The sequence below is a fragment of the Vicugna pacos genome, chromosome 1 (assembly GCF_048564905.1).
Source record: "Vicugna pacos chromosome 1, VicPac4, whole genome shotgun sequence".
In the NCBI taxonomy this organism is placed as follows: domain Eukaryota; kingdom Metazoa; phylum Chordata; class Mammalia; order Artiodactyla; family Camelidae; genus Vicugna; species Vicugna pacos.
In genome coordinates this window covers 74568164-74588859 of record NC_132987.1, presented here as the reverse complement: position 1 = coordinate 74588859, position 20696 = coordinate 74568164, and the positions used below count along the sequence as shown (strand labels likewise).

Here is a 20696-nt window from a genome sequence, read left to right as displayed (position 1 = left end):
CTCTCTACCAATCACGAGTCCTTCCCTCCTGCCAAACACTCACATAGTACTTACTCTATCCTGGGCACTATTCTAAGCACTTTACACCTATTGCTGTATTTAATTACCCAAAAAAAACTGTATGAAGTAAGTATTATTATCCCCATTTTACAAGGGAGAGACTGAGGCACAGGGAAATTAAGTTACGGACAAATCAAGTTTATTATTGTCTTCAGTAGTCCCAGTTAAAAGTGGAAGTACCCCAGTGCTGGTAGCCCATGAAGTCATAGTCACCTATGAATACAAACATGCAGACAGATATATGAGATGTGTTTTAGTGCATGGCTGATTGGAGAGTCTGCTGAGCGAGGGAAGAGGCCCAGGGCTGATTATTGTTGTCAATGTAAGAGGAAAAGAAAGAGGAGAAGGACAAAATGCTACCAAGGCCTTGGCAGGGTTTCCTAGAAGACTGAGAAATCGAGATGTATGCTCAACGGAGGGAGGGCAGCTTCAGAGGAGATAGGAAACAAGGAGATGGCAACCAAGGAGAGCGTTACCAGAAGAAGAGAAAGGGGGCAGTAAGCAATAAACTTAGCTTATTTTCAGTTTTGGTCTAGAGCAAATTCTTCCTCAAAACACTCCAGTCTCTTTACCAAAACATAAGCTCCAGTTTGTCTTCCCCGTAGCATCCTCAACGTAGCCAGAACTTGGTGAGCTGTCTTTACCATGATGCAAGACCGTGACGACTTCATTGCTCCCTCCTCCGTGTCAGCAGTGGTGTTTTATACTCACTGCTAATATAGGAACTATCACATTAACTGTCGTCATTTGTCTATGTCACTGAATTGTGAGCTTCTTTGGGAATAACATTCTGGCTGTCACATGGAAAGCCCTTAATTATAACATGAAAGAAAATAGAATACTATCCAGTGACTAAAAAAAATAAAGAGGGGGAACAAATTGCTGATGCATGCAACAACACGGATGGATTTCAAAACCTTAATGCTGAGTGAAAGATCCTCACATGCAAGCATACATATTGCATGGCTTATGCTTGGTTCTAGAACAGGCAAATTTAACCTGTGGTAGAAAAAAAATCAGTATAATTATTTCCTCTGGAAGAATGGGGGCAAAGATTGATGGAGAAAGTGAATGAAGGAGCTTTCTGGGGGCACTGGTAACGTTCTATACCTTGAGAAGGGCATGGGTAATACATATATGTTTGTCAAAACTCAGCTAGTATACACTTAAGATTTGTGCATTTTACTGGATATAAACTTTATGTCAAAAGAAAAACAAATTTAAAACAGATATTGAACGTTAGTTAATGATTTGCATACTGAGGTTTTGAGGGGATATTATGTATGGATAGATAGATAGATGTATAGGTGTATAGTGTATAGACATTTGCAGTTGGAATATGTCAAAAATGTAAGATGGATTGATGGAAGGATAAAGTGATGGACTGATGGACAGATATATGGTAGGCAAGTTTAGTAAAACATTAGTGGTAGAATCCAGACGGTGGATATACTTACTGTAAATTTCTTTCAATGTTGCAATATGTTTGAAAATTTTCATGATAAAATTCATGTTAAAAAAAATTAACCTACTAATAATTAGACTGTTGATCTTAGTTTTTTGAGGTCCCATTGATGTGGTATCTCTTTGGTGACTGAGATAAACAATTTCCTCTTCCAGCACAGAAACCCTGGAAGTCCTGTTCTCTAGTGGAATAGACATCACTCTGTCCCTGAAAGAGATTTAAGTTTAAATGGACAAATTGGGGGCGGGGGGGCTTGTGCTTCTGTTGGCATACTTTGTTACATTAACAGAAGTGTTTGGTTTGCTCCTCTTTCTGGAGGAGTCCTTCTAAAGGCTGCTCTCTCTTATCTCTTCCCCCAACTCTCTCCTGTGTAGGAATCTTCCTGCCATCCTGGACTGGGTGAAAACTCAGAAGCCTGGAGCCACGGGCGTCAACATCATCACGTCTGACTTTGTGGACCTGGTGGACTTTGCCACGACTGTCATTGAGTTGAATAACCTCCTCCAGGAGGACAGAGCTTTGGCTAAATGCTGACTTAATTTTTTAATTTAACTTAATATTGAATTTGTTGATCTTGGCTAGAGGTCTGAAGGGTTTCCTGTTAGGATGGCCCCTGGGCAGTGATGGTGAAGTAAGTGAGAGGAGGGCACATTTATTTGTCCCTCCGCAGAGGGCCATTTGGATAAAATTACAGAGCTTTTCATTGCATTTTTCCCAAATGAGACTTTTTCAAAACTTAAGTCCAAGGGAAGAAAGCCTGTTGCATGTGCCGTAGGCCAGGATCTCCCCAACGTCATACGATGTTGGATGTAACATGGAAACGGGTCTCCGAGTTCCGCTGGGCCATCAAGCGCCCCCTCAGTGGCCCAGTTCCCCGTTGTCTTCCAGGATGTTGTGTTTGAGCCAGAGAGAAGGCTGAAGCAGAAGGGGATTCCTGGTCAAAAGAATGGCTCGTGGCAGGGGTGGACTGCCCAGTGGGGAGGCTCTACCTCCAGCCTGGGGCTCTGAGCGGGGAAGGGGCCAAGCACTAGTTCTCTCCAGGCGTGCGGGCTGTCGCTGCTTCTTCTCAGAGAGAGTACAACGCATTTATCACCAAGGCATTTCAGCCACCAGCTTGTTCTTGCAGGGCTTGTGCTTGGGAGCTGGTCGCCTTCTTTCTTTAGATGAACAGTGTCTACTGTCCTCGGTATCAGGACTGCGTTTCCTAGTTTTAAAACATTGATTCCTCTCTATTTCTTTTGGCCCCTTCCTTAAAGTGAAAGAAACAACGATGGCACATCGATTCAAGGAGGGGCCCAACAAGAGATAGATGCGCATGGCTGTTGCATGCCAGCTTTCTTTGATTTAATTCTGTAGCTTTCCCCCAGATGGCTGCCAGGCCAGCGCCTGCTTCATTTTGGCAAAGTCCTCTTTGGAGTGGGAACTTCAAGCCGGATCTTGGAACTGCATCTCGTTGTTGTCTGCCTGGGACTCGGGTCTGCCCTGTGGGACGCAACCCTAGTGGAAGGCACCTTGTCCCTGACAGCGGGGAGGCAGACACAGGGTGCAGGGGAAAGTGCAATGGATTTGAGGAGGAAGCTCCAAGTGGGCTGGGAGCCATGCTGTAACTCCTTGAAAACAAGACTACCTCGGGGATCTTTAGGATGACTGTGTGTCATCAAGGGAGAAATACCCAGTGTGGGAGTATTTCCAGTTCGTGTCTTGACTGTTCTACTTTCTGCAGGTGGTTTCGAGCCTGCTAATCACCACTGCAGAAGGGCTTTGAAACTCAAGAGGGGATTTTTTTGTCTATTATTGATAAGAGGTGCTTATCTATAAAAAGCCCTCTTGTGTTTTGTCTTATTTATTTATTTATTTATTCATTCATTCATTCATTCATTTATAGATTAAGTATCTTCCATGCTTCTTACTTCAAAAGCACTCACAAGGGAGCTCCCTCACCCAGGCCAGATGCCGCCCCGGCCCTCCTCCCCTCAACAGGACCACGCGTCTCAGGACCAGGAGTGACCTCTGCCTCGCTGTGGACCCTGCAGGCTTCCTCGCTCCCCCAGCCACGCCGGGGACAGTGTGCACGTGTTGGGGGGTCCAGATCTGAGAGGCCGCGGCCAAGCCATGCACTGTAACAGAAGACAGAATGGGTCATGAAGGGCTCTCAGGTCCCAAGGTACACCCTCTTCCAGAGGGCTGAAAGGAAAGGCGCTAGAAAGAAAACTGGGCATGCGAGTGTGTGCACTTTGATGTGCCTCAGAACTCTCTGAGAACCCTGAAGCCGGTGTCAGCTTCTGGATTCTTAAGGAGGAAAGAGAACATGGGACCCAAATGGATGTGTGCACTCGTACGGACGGTTGGACCATCCCCCGAGTCGCTTCCCACTCCTGTTCTCTGCCACTCCGTAGCTGGATTTTGCATGTTGCCTGCAGTGGGGGATGTCTTAGCCGCACTGCTAAGAGCGCAGGCACACCCCCCTGCTTGGTCTGCCAGCCTTTGCTTTGCTTAAAGTAGTTCAAGCCCCGACCTTTAGCTGCCGCAGCTTGAGGTCACAGCAAAAACGACTCTGGGGAGATCTGGTTTACTCTTCCTTTCCGTGTATTTGAATCCCTCTCCAGAGAAGTTTCTGGGATTCCACCGTCAGATTTGTTGGGCCTCCTCTGCAAAGGAGTGAGGACGTGAGTGCCCGCACTTTCTTAATTTTCCTTCAATTCTGACATTAAACTCCAGTGACGAGCTCTGAACTTCCCTGGCCGACCCTCAGGGTTTTCTTTGTCATTTCCTTTTGGTCTTGATTTTGGTCAATTGCTAAGGACTAGACCATTTCCCCTCTGTTAACCCTTTGTTACTTGGCAAAGAGATAAGGAGGCAAGAGGAGAATTCTTCTGCTCTGTTTTATCGGAGCCTCAGCTTTGTCCAGGTGCTTGCTCGGTGCTATGAGGCCAGGTGTATTGACAGGTATCCACAAAGGATGCCAGTGACACCCAAGGGCTGCTGACTGTTCAGTGAAATGTTTACTTGATTTTCTCCTTTAGTTTTAATACATGTAGTTGCCCTTCACTTGGGTTGTAACATTTAAGCATGCACGGTAAGAGGAAAGTCGCCAAGCACAGGCAACGGTACCAAGGTCACACGCGTGGAGCCCTGGTCTGCGTGGAAGGTGCCGGCACTCACTCCTTCGTGCTGCGTTAGGATGCCAGCCTGGTTTGCCTCTGGGAATTCTGCGCAGGAGTTCTGGGAGATAGGAGGAGGATTCTTTGCAGTTCACCCTTGAGAAACACCCTTGAATTGGCGGACTCTCTGCCCCAAGACCGAGTTGCTTCACATATTGTAAAGGATGTGTGTGTGTTCTGCTCCTTGACCTCAGGCCAAGCAGGAGACTCGGTGATGGGACAGAAAGAAAATAAACTTTAGGTCTATGACTCATTCTGCAACTGCCAACAATAAAAATGGTGACCTAACTACATCACTTACTCTCACAAGTTCTGGAACCTTTCAGATCAAACAGGGCTATCATATTTGCTCAGAATTAACTTCAAGATCAGCTAAAAAGCAACTTATTGAGCCAAAGAGGACTTCAGTTTCACAGGATTTGGGGCCACGTTTATTCTGAAACATAGACTGAATTTTGCGTGGGCTCCCTGGACCGCTCCCCACGTGGCCACACTCCCGTGGCTTTGTGGCCAAGGGGACAATCACAGGTTGCAGTTGGAGTAGAGCAGTGTTTAAAGCCTTGAACTCTGAGCCTATTAGAAGTACCACTGTGGTTTTGTGGGTACAGAAAATATTCTTAGCTTTAGAGAGAGAGGTCAAGATGGAATTGATGGAAGGGAATGACACATTATTGGCGATTAAATTTTAAATTAATGGTGGATCTAAGAGGGTTATACCAAAAAATATTATATATTTGCTGTATTAGACGCTTTAGTAATTAAGTTTAATTATTTTCCTTAGCAGGGAGTCCATCCAGACTCTCGAGTTCTTGAGAATAGTTAAGCCACAGTCCAAACCCAGTATTTTATATAAACTTAAAGAAAAGCACAAGATCTGAGCCCAGTTAATGATCACTCTTAAGAAGCCTGCTTCTTCTAGCATGACCTTATGTTCACATCAGAAAGTTGATCTTTCTGAGGGGAGGGTCATAGCTGAGGGGTAGGGGGCACGCTTAGCATGCATGAGGTCCTAGGTTCAATCCCCAGCACCTCCAACTGAAAAAAGAGTTGATCTTTCTGCTCAAGAAAATGCAGCACAACAGTCTAGAGTTAAATGCAGTTCTGAGGCGTGTCAGGACCTCCTACTTCTGTCTTTCTGAATCTTACAGTAAGAAAATGCTTCCCACAGAGACGTTATTACAGCCCAGCTAGGAAGGTTAGCACAAAACTAAAGGTGGAGAAACAGAGGAGGTTAAGACTGAGATTAAACTGCTGCTTTTCCTGGGAAGCAAAAGCACTACACAAATCCAGGCCACCTTACAGAGGTAGTTCATGCCACAGCTCAAGTGTTTGTAACGTTCTTTATTGGGTGGTTACAGGTGTTTAGTGTTAGGTTCTGGGAAACAGAACGGGCTAACGATCCGGGCACAGCCACCAGCCTCCCCTCCCTTGGCTGAGCAAAGAGCCAACCTGTGTGAACCTGCCTTGGTTCTTCCATCCGGACTGTGTTTGGCAAACCACAGTCGACTAGCTCCCCAAAATATCAGGTTCCTAATAATTCGGTTAAATGCCTGTGCTCAGGGAGTGTACAGTCGTGGCCTCTTCCTCGTGTGGCATGTGGGAAGAGATGCTACCTGGGCTCATTTCTCATGTGTAACTTAGGGTGACAGGCCTTGTCCATCGGTGGCACCTTTAGTGATCGGTCAGATGAGATGAGTAAGGCTGAGAGAAATATCTGATCTAGTGAGGTGGCCCTTCCCAAATAATCACATGATACCAAAAGGAAATAAGCAGAAATTGATAAAACGTCCAAACTGACGGGAAGTTTATTTTGTACAGAACCTGGCTGTCCACTAAATTCCACTACCTTCCCTGCACATCTTGGTCCTCTGCCTCAGTTTGCTTCCTGGTGTCTGCCACCAGGCCTTCGTCACTCACGCATGTTGCCTTGGGACACACAGGAGTGAACTGATTGGGTGATAAGTGGTTTAGCTGGAAACTTTACCCTGAATTCCAAATGATACTGAACAGCTCTTTACTGCTCTGAGAGATCCACTATCTCCTTATCCTCCGGCTTCCCCAGCTTCCTACTAGAAATAGTGCCACTGACGGCATCATATCCCTGAATCGGCCCGAAACCCGAACAGTATAGTACAAATGCTGTCGATGATAAATTAGCACAATGTTAGACACTGTAAAAATACTCTGACTCTTCTGTCCTGCAGTGGATATAGCGTTCCAGTCTTTGCTCCAGCAAAACTTATTCTTAGGGCTTTTCAAACTTGTTTCTAAGCTGCATAGTTTTGATAAAATATCTTCCTTCTCATCACTGGGAACTGAGTCCCACATTCTACTGAGGCCCCCATCTGTTGTCTAGAGGCATTTTCTGTCTGTTTCCCTCTCTTCTTCTTCCTAGGATACCCCTTCCTCCTCGTGTCTCCTGGCCATCCTCTGACATCTGCTGATTACCGTTAACCACAGGATGCTGGCAAAACTTAACAGTAAAAAGCACATACAGTCAGTGATGTGCAGATGCACTCTTATCAGAGTGATTTTTATATCTCATTCCCCTCGAATGCATCATCCTGCACCCCCACTCCCACCCCCACCCCCATCACTAGAACTATACTTGATTGGAGCCCAGAACTGGGGGCCAGCACTTCATTCACAAGCTCTGAGCCCAGTGAGAAGCACAGCACTTTGAAAAGTCAAGTAGGCCTTCCGTAGCTTTGTACATTTGCAGTGTGACATCTGTTACTAGTTTGTAGCACTAATAACACTTCAGTCATTAATCTATATTATCAATAAAATAAATCTTAGAATGTGTTCTACAAACAGTGGTACCTTGCTGCTATTATACTTACTATAATATTGATAAGTATTACATACAGATTGTGTATGCATTGCTTGTTTGTGTGTATGCCAACCGTAATACTTAAGCTCACTGATCAGCAACTAGAAAATACAGAGATCGTCATAGTAAAAACAAGTCTTGGTCAATTTAGATGATAATGTGAATCTGGTAAATACTCCATTAGATATTATATTTTGTCCTCTATGCTTGTTTTATATGACAATGCATGCTGTTTGCTAAGTAAAAAACAATAATTATACCAGTTTTAAGATTAGAATGAAATTTTTGCATATGGTATTTGACACTCGGAACTGTATTTTGTGGTGTAATTATCTTATTCATATGCATTTCACATGGCTTTTTTTTTCTCGTAGGAAATAATTGTTCAAATATCTCTTCTTCTTTCTTGTAACCTGGATGTGACAGCTTAATTCAAGCTACAACATTGTAAAGCCAGATTACCTCATTTTAACTGTGAAAAAAGCTCGGTAGATATGATGACATGATGTCTTTTCTTGTATTGGATTTGAACTACCTAAATAGGCTTAAACCTAATAATAAATATAAGACCTTGGCAGGTGCTTTTCCTTTGTATGCACATTTTATTATTGGCCCACTTCTAATGTGATTTTTAAAAGTTACAGACTCTTCATCAGTCAGATACCTGATAGGATACTGGGCGAAGGCCCCTCAGCCATGGCTGGCACACACCGGAGCTGGCCACACACGCCTGCAGTTCCCAACATGGGCTGTGCGTGAAATAAATGTGCACGCAGTCTTGTCCGCCATGCTTTTCCAAGCTTCATCCTGAGCACTTTGGCTGTTTCCGCTGAACTTAGGCTCAGTCCTGCTGACACACGTGTTCTTATCTGACCACCACCTCGGCCCGCGTCACTCTGAGAGATTGCCAATATCCAGAAATAGAACAATTGCAGAGATGTGTTTGTGCGTACAAAGAATACATAAAAGCAGGCCTACAACAGTTTCTGCTGGCAACTGCAATGAAGATTCCAATATTTTCCTCATTCTTAATTCTTTTTAATAGTGTATCTGAGGCCACCTAGTTTTGGTGAATTTCTCTTTTTGCCCTACCGCCCACAAGAAAAATGAGTTGAGATGAAATCCTGTTTATGAATTTAAGAGAGATCAAATTAAATCGAAGTAATTATTCATTTCACATAGTCGAATATTAGAACAGGTAATTAGGGATAATTGTATTTCTATTCAAGTTATTATAGCAATTGAAGAACATAGTCATAGTCAGAACTTTCTGCCTGTCTTTAGTTACTGTTTAGTAAGTCTACCATACTGTCCTCTGGTTGGCTTTGATAAGCACCATTTCCAGTCAATCCTATTTGGTTTTAATTTTTTAAAAAATGACATGATGTGGACAGGGCTGGGTCCAAACATTAAGTGAAACAGACACGACCTGCACAGTGAAACTGCAATGATTCTGCTGCCATGACTCACTTTCTGAACATCCGCTTGGGTTGAGACACTGCCCTTACCACCATGGAGCTGTTACATTATATATGAAATCTTTACTATCTAACCGCAATTTGTCATATTACAAGTGGGTTATAAACATTCTACTTAGCACAGAAAGTTAGAACAGGCATCACAGAGAGGCACAGACCTGGGCTTCTCTCCCGACTCAATCACGCCCTTTTTATGTGATCTTAGGCAAACTAACATCTCTAAATATATAGGGTATAGGACTGAAAATACCTACTGTGGGGTTACTGAGAAGTCTAACTAAGAAAATGTATGGAGAGCATCTCAGCACAGAGTCCGGCACGTAGTAAATAATACTTAAGAATTACTATCAGTCTTAATACTAGGGTGGGGACTTTGCACCCACTCTCTCCAAAGAGCACCCAGCACAGTCTCTCCTACATGGTTGACTGCTAACCATTGTGTCCACTGGTAAATGATTTAACAGGAACTAATTAGTGAGAGATAAAGCAGGTACATTCAGACAGTGGAAGAGAAAGTCGCACAATCACAGAGAAATACACATTGCTCAGGGGGTGGGATTCTCACCACTGGTGGCCTGCAGGATGGCATGAGGTGGAAGGTGGCCATCCTCATAGCGTTAATATCATTCATCACTTAACTGTTCCAATCAGTTGAGGGGGGAGTCTCAGCTTAGTGATGAAATCTCTTTTACCCTTCTTTCTTCAGCAAAAACAAAAATGGCAACAATATCTAACATTAAATATCATTTTGTTGTATTGTATTTAGTTTGTGGCTACCTTCTCTCTGTAACAACTAATAAGGGTTTTTCAATAACCATATACAGTTTCCTTTCGAAATAAATTTCAGTTTTTTTTTTTTCAAAGAGTCTGCTGTGAAGAAGCTGTGGGAACGACCTAAGTTTATGATCCTCTCCAGACTGAAAAAAGACCTTGCAGTTGATGCTGGCGCACTTCTGCCGACAACTGAGTTTGATCGGGCTCTTTCTGAACATCTTGACTAAACAAATAAATCTATAAGCTGCTATTCGAGATAGGAAATCACTTCTTTTTTTCATAAAGGAAAATGTTTTCCTGTTTCCTGCGGAAGTCTGCGCTCAGACCATCCTCTGACCATGTTGTCTCGGGCAGCAGTTTAAACTAGGGGGAGAGGAGTGCAGGAGTCCCACCCCCACCGATGGGCAATGCGGAGAGCTTGGAAGGGGATTCCTCTTCTGTGACTCCCTGAGGTTGGGATGGGCCTGGATGGTCTGGATTTTTGTTGTGGCTTGTTTTTTTCTTTTTTTCCTCTCAAAGGAATTCTTCTTGATCAGCAGTATGTTCTTTGTTTACCTCTCTGCAAATCTGCTTACTCTGACTAAAGGAGTGTTATTATTTTTAAGACTTGAAAACCTTTCATTCACAGAGACAGTGGAGGATTGCAGAGGAGGAACGGTGGCCAGAGCCCATGTGCCTCAAACCTCACCCAGAATGGCCTGGACAAGCGCCAGTAAAACAGAAGTGTTGGTCAGACCAGCGTGTTTGCACAGCTGGGCAGTGTTTGGGGATAGCACGGGTGGGGAAGGGGACACAGAGGTGTCAGCCTCTGTCCGGTAGCATCATGTGATTGAGAGAAGTCTTTGGCAAGCAGACAGCTTTCATCTAAGGGGACTGGTGTCTAAAGAACAGGATTTGTTCTGTGGAGAAGGGCCCTGAGAAGCAGAGCTCTTGCTGCAAAAGGAGGCCACTGAAAACTGTCCTTTGCTAAACCTGAGAACTTCTCTGCTTTTTGGCCTAAAGACTTTCCTGTCTTGATCTCCAGTAGGTGGTTTCTCAATCAGGGCCCAAGGAGTCTTATTTCTAGGCTTCTGTGAAGTATAAGACTAGATTGTCTTTTACAAAAGCATCCCCTGCTAGCAACTTCGCGGGTGCAGGACTAACTTGCCGCACGTCAGTGGGGGCGGAGGACCACTTTAGCGGAGCCAGAGCTCCCTGTAACAACACACAAAATTTTAGATGTATGTGCACTTTCTCCTGGTAGAGGACCCACATCAAGGAATCTATGACCCAAAACGTATACCATCACCTTTCAAGCGCCTGTGAGAACGAATTATCATTTAAATATGGTTAAGTGAGCAAAGATGGCCAATTGAGGCTAGCACTAGAGAGCCTTGGTCCTTCCTGTTACCAAAAACAAACTAAATTAAGACTCAGGCATTTGTTCACTATAGGTCCTCTCTCTTCTCTTTCAAGATGTAAGATTAGATAAACCAAGATAAAAAGGAACAGACTAAGCCAAGTTCAAAGGATCCTAAAGGATAGTTAGATGAGCTCTAGCAAGAGAGGGTGGTAGGAAAGCCACAAAATACAGGCACACCAACAGACACGGAGGGATGGCTCGGCACCACACACAGATCTGAGCAACATTTCAGAGGCAGATGAGTATATTGGCGCTTCTCAGAGAAAGGCAACCAAGGGAGTGAAGGTCCAGAAGAGGTGTCAGATGAAAAAGTGGGAATGTTTGATTTAGAACAGATTGAGAAAAAGGTGACAAGGATATTTATGGCTGAGGTTTTAGTCTTATGACTTTAGATGTGGCAGGAACTAAAGAACATTTGTCCCAATGCTTTGTTACAGGAGAGAAAGCTGAAAACCGGAGAGAACACAGAGGGCTGTGTTCCTTCTGGAGGCCCTAGAGGAGAATCCATTTCTTTGCCTTTGAAGCTTCTAGAACCAACTTCCTTCATCTTCAAAGCCATCAGTGTAGCATCTTCAACCTCCCTCTGTCTCTGGTTCTATTTTCACATCTTTGAGTCTAACCTCTTGTGAGGACCCTCATGATACATTGGTCCCATCTGGATAATCCAGGATAATTTCTCATCTCAAAATCATTGACTTGATCATATCTGCTAAATTCCACTTACCATGTAAGGTGGCATATTCACAGGCTCTGAGGATTAGGACATGGGGATCTCTGGAGGCTCTTTTTCAGCCTACTTAGAGTGTATCCTGAAAGGAGCACTGACACTGGTACTGGTTTTAGAGCAGGTCTGAGTTCAGATCCTGGCTTCAGCACCCTTTCATTGCCTGAGCATTACACCTTTGAGCCTCTATCCCCTCATCCATAAAAAAGAATAAAATCTCAAGGTTACTATTATGAGGATTTGTGATAATATATATAAAATGCTCGACAGATAGTACATACTCAGTAAACGGCAGCCATATTTGTTCCAGGAACTTCCAAATGATTCTCACCAGACAGGAATTCAGTAGAAGACCTTCCACTATTAAATTCCATGAGATTTGATAAAGTCACCTCCAAATTCCCTTCTGAGGTCACTGAAATAAAAAGAAATTAAATGAAAGGGATTTCCTCCGAGATGTAATTGTCTTATCTATTTCACAGATCCGTTTGCAAGGTAATTGCTTTTCTGGGTAGTCAATAGCTAGCAGACCCCACTTTTTGCTCCCTGTGGTACTTACTGCTATCTGATTTTGTCACTTAGCTCTCTGCTTGCATTTGAGCAGGACTAAGAGCCTGACCTGGTGTGTAATGATTGGCCATATCAGGCAGCTGAGACCAGCCTGGGCTCCCGCCTTCACATCTGTCAACATACCTGGCTGCAAGCAAACTGCTGCCTGTGACCACTGTCTGCAGGGGCCAGGGAGACCGAGAAAGGACACGGAAGGGAACGTGTCGATTTCATGCTTGGGGAAAAGGTAGAAGCCTGTGCTGATGCTTCTTCCGAACAGCCCAAAAATCTTCAACAATTGGAACAGTCGTCAGCCAACCCTGCTGAATCCGGAAGAAAGCTGAGAGAAGAGTCCAGATTGAAAAATAACGTTCAAGGTAGGTGATGGGTCTGGTCATGGACCCTCCTCTCAAAATCACAAAACAAGCACTCAGCCCCACCTTTAGCCAGTGCGTCTCAGATGATGTTCTGCTGAAGGAGGTGTGGTGGATGTGGGCATGTGTAGGGCAAATCCAGTCATTCGTTCTCCAGTGTTCTGGAAAGCCTGCTGTATTTCGTTTCCATTTCCTCTTTCCTTTGAAAATTGTTGTTCGTCTACATATTTCAAGAGGTTTTTTTAATCTTTTATTATAAAAAAATCATATTTATGATTTATTGAAATTCTTCATGGCTCTGTAAACTTGGCTTTGTTCCTGAATTTTGCTTGCATGAATTCTTTTCACTTTCAAGATATACCAGCAAGGACAGTATGCATCTAATTCTGAGGAACACACTCTCCATGCAGAAAGCTGTCAACCTCAAATGACAGGATGTCCCAGGGAGCCACATGCATTTTTCTTTAGAACTTAGGGAGTTAAAAGTCTTGAAATTGCTGGAGCAGAATCAAGCCTATTTACCTAAGCTTATCGCCCCAGGCAGCCGGTCAATCATTTACTGATGCAAGGCTGTTTCCTACCTTTGATGGACGACCACTAAAGCCCTTGCCTGACTGAGTCTCCTCAAAGAATAGATACAAGACAACGCAAAAGATACCCTTCTGTGAAGGTATAGCCCACGTTCTCTCCAGACCAGAGTGCATTTTTATCCTGCCCAGAGGAGCCGGGGTTCTTCCCAGCTTGATAATAAACAAATGTGAACACACACTGGGCACCTGATACCACCTCAGGCATAAGAGATTGTGGCTTTGGAGAAGCTGCCCCAACTGCTGGAGATCTATAGGGAAGGAACAGACTAACTCTAGAACAAGGTATCAAGTGATCACTGAGGGGGAATGAGGTTATTACATACTTATCAGAAAACATGGAATTTCCCCCTCTATGCACTCGGAAATGCTATTTTTAGTGAACATGACCCATTCTCCTTTAGGTCTGAATATAACTCCTCTAGAAACATTGTCATATTGTCACCACATAGGCTTGTCAGGTCTTTGCAGTGATTCCTGGTTCTTACAATTATTGAGAAACCTGGTGTTAGGAAGGCCCTATTTTTCTGAACTCCCTTTCAGGATGGGGCTGGGCCATGTATTAGACACGGTAATGTTCCACACTATTTTTGTCAATCATCTATGGAACTGAAGTGACACCCCTCTGGTGAGGTTTGTGGCCAGAAGTTTTGTTTTCTTTTGTTTTATTTTAAGTGGCTCCGGCAGTTAACAAGATGCAGGAGTTGAGGCCATTGAGAGTGCAGCCCAGGAACAAACCCCGTGGGTGACTTTGGATGAATCTGGGGCTAGCTCCCAGGAACGTGGTGAAGAATTATGAGAAACGATAGGTTTCTATGGCGGAATTAAGCTCTGTGAAATGTGAAGTGTGCATCTGGCCAATTTCCAGAGAATCTTTGGAGATAATGCAAGTGATGGAGGTTTTTTTGAGGAGGGGGAAAGGTGTCAGAGCATTCAGATGCGTCGGCCAGATTTACCCACAGCACTGCAGGCTGGCCTCGGGGCGTTCATTCAGGACTTACCTATCCTTTCCCTGTGGCATCTGGTGGTCCCCAAAAGTGTACCCAGCTTCTCTTCCCATTTCATGCCTTTTGGATATTAGGTGGGGGATGATGAGTCTTGAGGTTGACTAGACGTGACAGACATTATTATTCCTTTTACATGCCAGGAAGTTAGAACTCAAGTTAATTAATTTGCTCAAGTTCATTCAGTCAGAGGCTGAGCCAGGATTCTATCCACCTCTGCCTTATCTCCAACCCGTGGCTTTTCCCCAGTGGTCATGGAATGAGGCACATGCAGGAGCTTAACTTGGGAGTGGGGGGGTCACTGAGAAAAGCAAAGCTGACTAACAAATCAGAGGTTCTTCACTGGCCCTTGGATGTGCCATGCCCTAGGCCAGTTGGGTTCCATATAACCAAAAGGCCAGTGTTGACTAGACTGGACCTTCTTTGAGGGGAGGGAAGGGAAGGAACGGGTGAGGAACAAAGTGTTCCCAGTCCTAGGGGTGGCAGTCACTGGAGTCTTCCCAGACCTGAATATTTCCTAAGGAAACCCAGGCAATTCTCAGGCTAGATCTCTGCCCCTTTCTATTCCAGAGGCTCAAATTCATGAGTCCCACTCAAGCACAACATCTAGGTACTTCCAAGGGAATAAATGACACCATCTTAATCTTTCTCTGGGAACTCAAGAATTTAATTACTAGCTTATCGCACTTCAGCTACTATCCACTCATCTAAATCCAAGGGATATGGACAGAAAGAGGCTATCACTATTTTTTAGATACATCCTAAAAATTCCATTAGCTGTCTGGCAGACATTCCAAAGCAGCCACCATCCTGAACATTTACAAGATCAAGATAAAGACATGCCACCACGGAATGCGTTTGGCTAAACATCTTTGAGCAAAGAGTTTCTTCTTGTCACTGACCCGCCCCATACATACCTCAGAGTGTGATAGCAAAGGCATTACAAACAGGGGTTGCGTCACCGCGTGCACTGACTACTCTTTTCTAATACAGCTGGCCTCGCGTGAACTCTGCTCACACGCCATCATTTTTGTTCACTAAAACATTAGGATAAAGAGAAAAGTAGAAGCTGAAATATAAGGATGAAAAACAACATTTCACCTATCCAGTGCTTCTTAGGACCAGGAATGAAACTATTGCCTTTTTATCTGCATTTTTTTTCATTTAATACCTAAAACAAATGTATACTGCTACTTGCTCAGGCCACCGAGCTAGTGAGATGAGGTGAAATTTGAGGTGGAGTCTGTCTGACTCCAAGGCCCGTGTTCTCTGCTCCTCAGTTCTGGGAAAAATACTTGCCCAGCAGTATCTACACTATTTGTATTTTAATTGTAAAAGACTAAGGAATCCTTTGTAAATTACTTAAAGTAACTACAAACACACACACACACACACACACACGTACATACACACACACACACAATTGCCACAGGTTAGCATATTTATCCCATTCTGAGACTGTGAGAGAAAATTGTTTTCTTCTGATTCACAAACATTGTCTAGTTTGTTTGTTTGATTTGAATGTAATATAGAAACAAAATTTTCATTTATTATACCAGGATTTTTTTTTTGGAAGTTTATTTCTGTAGTCAACTTTCTGTCTTTGAGAAAGCTAAGTATGTTAAAACTTTCCAGTCTGGTTTTATTTAATCTACATTAAGAGCCTTGTAGGAGGAGTGTCATTTTCCGATGGTATCTTTTGAGATAAGGAACCTAACCCTCTTTCAAGGTGAGCGCCCTTCTCAGTATCACTCAGCCAGCAAGCCCCACAGGGCTTTGGACTCCAGAGTCTTTGCGGTTTTTTTTTTCTAATACACCATCAGTTCCCTGGATTCCTAAGGCTTACAAATGGTAGGGATGGGACACACAAGCTATTTTCAGAAATTAAAAATGCCGAATGACTACACAGCCTGTTCTCGGGCCACAGAGACCCACTCAGATATTGACTGCTTCAGGCTGGGATTTCTATCAGGTCCGTGCGGTAATGTTGTTAAACTAATTAGATGTTCATTAAGGAATGGAAGTGAAGGCACTAATTGTTACTTAATAAAATCTGCCTTAAAGGTAAAAAGGCTTTCAAACTCATGTGCCCATGAACAAAGTAAAAATCTCCAAGAAACCAGTGGTAAGAAACTGTTACTGGGAAAAGGGAAATAGGAATTACCTCGGTTCTTAGTCACTCAAAAAAGAAAAATTTTTTTGATGAGAGATGAAAAGCATGAGATAAGCAAGATTTTTATTAGTGAAGGAAAAACTAGTGACAGAGAGTCCACTCCCAAGAACTGGGAGTGGGCCGGGCCAAGGGGGGAAATGGTGCCGTTCCTCTGTTTTTCCTGTTTTTATACCCTGGTTTCATGATTGATTGATTGATTGACAACCCAGGTTCCCTGTGCTCTGGTTGATTGACAGCTCAGGTTCCTTGTGTTCTGGGTTGTTCCTTTCCCCTTTCTCTCCCCCTGCCCAGTGCTCATTTCTACCTAAACTGCCTAACAAATCCACTGTTCTCTAATCTGTTGCGTGTAAGGGATAGTATCCTTGAGCAGGGCTTACAGAGCCCCCGCGGGGTCTCCTGATGTACACAACTCCTCTCTTGGCTGTTTCTATTACCAGATGGATGTCGCAATGGGTCAAGCAGTTGCCAAATGTTAGGAAACCTAACGAAGTCCTCCTACAGATTGAAAATTCATCATACAGTGCCAATACCTATAGAAGCCAACTGAAGTTACAGGAGGAATTCTTGGGCCCTATGAATTCCATTTTGGTACTAAAATGCTCTGTGGAATCTGAATCTGGGTGAAGACATTTTTTATTCCTAATGCTTCACTGGGAACTGCTCCTGGCTGGCCACCTATGTCTTCCCATGCGACAGTCTTCTCATCTGCATCCTTGCTTTCGGGTCAATATGCATCTTTATTGCAACTTTTGCCCTCATTTCTGTGACCTCAGAGGCTCTAAGGATCTTGGTGCAGGAGAACCCATAAGCTTTGGGCAATGAGAAAACAGAGAGAATGACATTTCTGTCCCTGTCCCACACCAGCTTGAAAATCGTTTCCCACTTTTCTACAGTCCCAAGGTCAAGTTTCCCTTGGGAGCAGCTGAGGAACTAAAGGTCACAAAAAGCTGGCAATTCACCTTGCCTTGGAGGGTTTCCCAGAAAGCAAAATGAAAGTGAGATTGTTTTCACATAAGACTCTGTGTTTGGAGGACAGGATTCAAACAGTTTGAATATGCAGTTTCACTGTGCACTTAGGTAACTCCCCAAAGTCCAGTTTATTTTTTCCTAAGCCAAAACAATATCAAAAACACTTCTCGTAGAGCACTCTAACTAGGCAGAATTCTTTTTGTCATCACTGGGCTGATGTTTTCAAGGACTCATTTCGTAAGATAAGCCATATGTGGTGCATTTAGCTGGAGCACTTGTGTATTTCTGGGTGATGATGGATGTCATCCACGGGGCCTGCCTTGTGGTGATCCCGTTAGATTTCACAAGGTAAGCAGCTGAAAGCTTGTAGTTGGTATGTGAGCAGGTTGCAAGAGAAGACAAAACCCAGAGACTGACCAGACATGTTGCACTGAATGAGCAGACAGCATGCTTCTCTGTGACCAAAGGAAAACCCACACCTCAATTCTACGGAGATGCACCCTCAAGTTCAAACATACATACTGCACAAAATCTAGCTCCACTTCCCAGGAATCCCAATTACAGGCGAGAACCAATGGCTAGACTTCCCCAAACCTGGCTGTTGTCTACCAAAAGTTCTCTCTTTTTGTTCCTCTTTGCAAAATGGCAGTGCCCCCTGAGAAGAGATATTATTACAGAAGGTAGTTGTGTTGGTAACTTGCAATCCAAAATAGAATGTAAAACATAGTCCAACACAGGCATTCCAGCCCTGACTCCATCATTGTCCTGCTCTGTGCATTGGTGCCAATTTTTAAACTTCTTGGTGGTGACTCAGTTTCAATTTTGTACCATCTGCATCCCTCCAGTGAAGAACTTTAAACATTTATCAATCGGCCATCCACACTTCTGTAACAGCCACCCACTCTTTCCCAGAAACATGTTAGACAATCTTTTTGAAACAGGATTAAATAATCTTGGGGATTTTAAACTCATCAAGTGAGCCAAACCACAGCCTCCTTAGAGTCCCCTGTTTGGGTGTGTACATGTATACATATACACTTTTAATTATTTGTACTGTATTCTGGAGATTACAAGTTCTCAATAAATATTCATTGGTGATAATAAATTAGTAATTGACTGTACATTTAGTAGAAAAGATAATTTATTAAAAAAAAAAGACTTTGGAATGTCAAGGGATGACTAAGAGCAGACTAGAAGTATGAACTGTGGTGCGAAGGGAAGGGGGCAACGGGAAGGAGTTACTGCCCTCCTGCCATCCAGTAGCAGAACAGCACCGTGGATTAGAGATCGTGGTTGTCTTCCGTTCTGATTCTGTTACATCCTATTCATAGGACACTGAGCAAGTCACTTCAGCTCTCGTGGCTTCAATTTCTCTTTCAAAAATGGTTTTACATTTTGGAAGTCTCCTCTAGTTTTAATGTCTTCTATGAAAAGCTGGAAAAGTTAAGATCACAAAGTTGTTTTCAAAAGTAAACACACAAATGATTTCTCTCTCTGAAACCATTATCTCTGTCTCTTAGGTAAATGAACCAGGGAGGGGATGAAGAACTGCCAAAGAGATCTCAGGGATGTAACTTTGAGGTTGTTACAAACTGGAGAGGCTGAGCATTGACCTTCGTTAGGGAAGGAGCCCACTCAGCTAGGAAAATGCCGGGAACCACATCTGAGTACTCTGTCCAGCTGCACCCTTGGCACCGAGGCTCAGCTTTTCCTCACCCGTGTGTCTCTAAAGCGAGCTCGGGCGAGCAGGCAGTCATGACTGTTATCCTCCCACTGTAAATGATCAGAGGTCCGTAGGGGTGACGTGACTTGCCCAAGGTTACAGAAACATGACGGTGAGTTAGATGGAACTGTGCGTGCTTGGCAGAAGGGGTTGACATTATAAGCAAAAGGCGGAAGGATCAGGGACAGACCTACACCTTCTCTGAGGTTCACAAGCAATGGTCAAGGGCTGCGGAAGAGCTGTAAGTTTGCTTTAGATGCTGAGAGCATCTCTGTCCTCCTGCCCCTCCCTAAGCCAGCTCAGCCGCCCGGCCCAGGGTTACTCACCCAGGTTGTTGCCAGCTGGGTGCCTCTGCTCATGTCCCTTCTTGTAAGCTTCGTGAAAGGCTATTTGTAATGAAGGGGAGGCATAACGAGGAAGAAGAATGCATCAAAGATCTTCCCCGAGGCCCTGAACTGAAAGGGCACTTTTCTTTGGCGAGAGACTGACTTCCCTCTCATATTCTGTAGAAATGAATGGTCATCAAAATGACTGACAGAATTATGACGTTCCATTCCAAGCATGGGTATTTTTTATTTTTAACCTCGGATTATTTTACCCTTCTCTGCTCTATTTTTCCCATAAAAAGGAATGAGAAATGCTTGCTCACTATGACATTGTATGAGAGAAAGCCGCCCAGGGCAGTACTGTACAAAGGAAACTGCTAATTGCACCAAGGTATGGCTGGAACTTCTAATAAAGACAGCGTGTAGCATCCTGGCCTACACTGGTTCATGTCCTAGCCGCGGTCCATGCCCGGAGCTCTAAGGCCCGGAAGATCTGCTCTCATAAGTAACGACAAAGAACCTCTGGTCCAACAAGAAAAGCACTGAGGAATTGAGCGTGAATGTTCTGTAGTCTCAGTGACAGTTAGAGACTACATCACCTTGCTGCCCATCTTTGTCCCTGTTTAAAGATGAGAGAGGAAAAGACAGTATCAATTATTATCAACAAAAGATAGCTAGCAGTTTTCCAGGTGATGAGGCAATGCCTTGAATTTGATCAAAATGAACAGGTTTTCTGGCAGCATACTCAAGTGACTTTCTGTTGGATTCAACAAAAATCTTACTGAGTTTTCACATTTTTGACTCTATTCCTAATATCTAATTGACTTCTTAGGTAGCCTCTTGGTGAGAGGGATGGGTAATAATAAACAATGTTTAAATACCGGCTACATATTGGCTACACTTACTTTTTAGAAGCCACAAAACAAACCAAAAAGCCACCAAAAGTCACCCTTGGGTTGCCCACTGCATCCATTCAGCCAAGGCAGGATAGGAAGAGGGTAGGCTTATGACTCATCCATGAACTATCTCTTCATGTGGCCAGAGAACCAACATGGCCCATGATTGCAACAATCATTATCAATGCCAAACTTAGC

The 20696-nt window shown here is 43.8% G+C and overlaps 1 protein-coding gene and 1 long non-coding RNA gene across 5 annotated transcripts in view; one reads left to right on the top strand and one right to left on the bottom strand.

Annotated features, from left to right (window-relative positions):
• PLCXD2 (phosphatidylinositol specific phospholipase C X domain containing 2) overlaps positions 1 to 8100 on the top strand; it is a 47134-nt gene extending 39034 nt beyond the window's left edge. For 2 of the 4 annotated variants that reach the window (XM_006217323.3, XM_072965451.1), the window contains one exon: positions 1900 to 2231. In XM_006217323.3, the coding sequence (XP_006217385.1) occupies positions 1900 to 2059 (160 nt within the window). In that variant the 3' untranslated portion in view covers positions 2060 to 2231. Of the gene's footprint in view, positions 1 to 1899; positions 2232 to 3410 lie in introns of those variants that run through there. The other 2 variants (XR_012074762.1, XM_072965452.1) reach the window with 2 other exon arrangements.
• Positions 8101 to 8120: 20 nt separating this feature from the next.
• The window catches only part of LOC140697606 (uncharacterized), a 56038-nt gene continuing 43462 nt past the window's right edge, over positions 8121 to 20696 (bottom strand). Inside the window, exons 6-7 of the long non-coding RNA XR_012074769.1 lie at positions 12179 to 12312; positions 8121 to 8415 (exon numbers count right to left, since the gene is read on the bottom strand). This is a non-coding gene — a long non-coding RNA (uncharacterized lncRNA). The remainder of the gene's footprint in view (positions 8416 to 12178; positions 12313 to 20696) is intronic.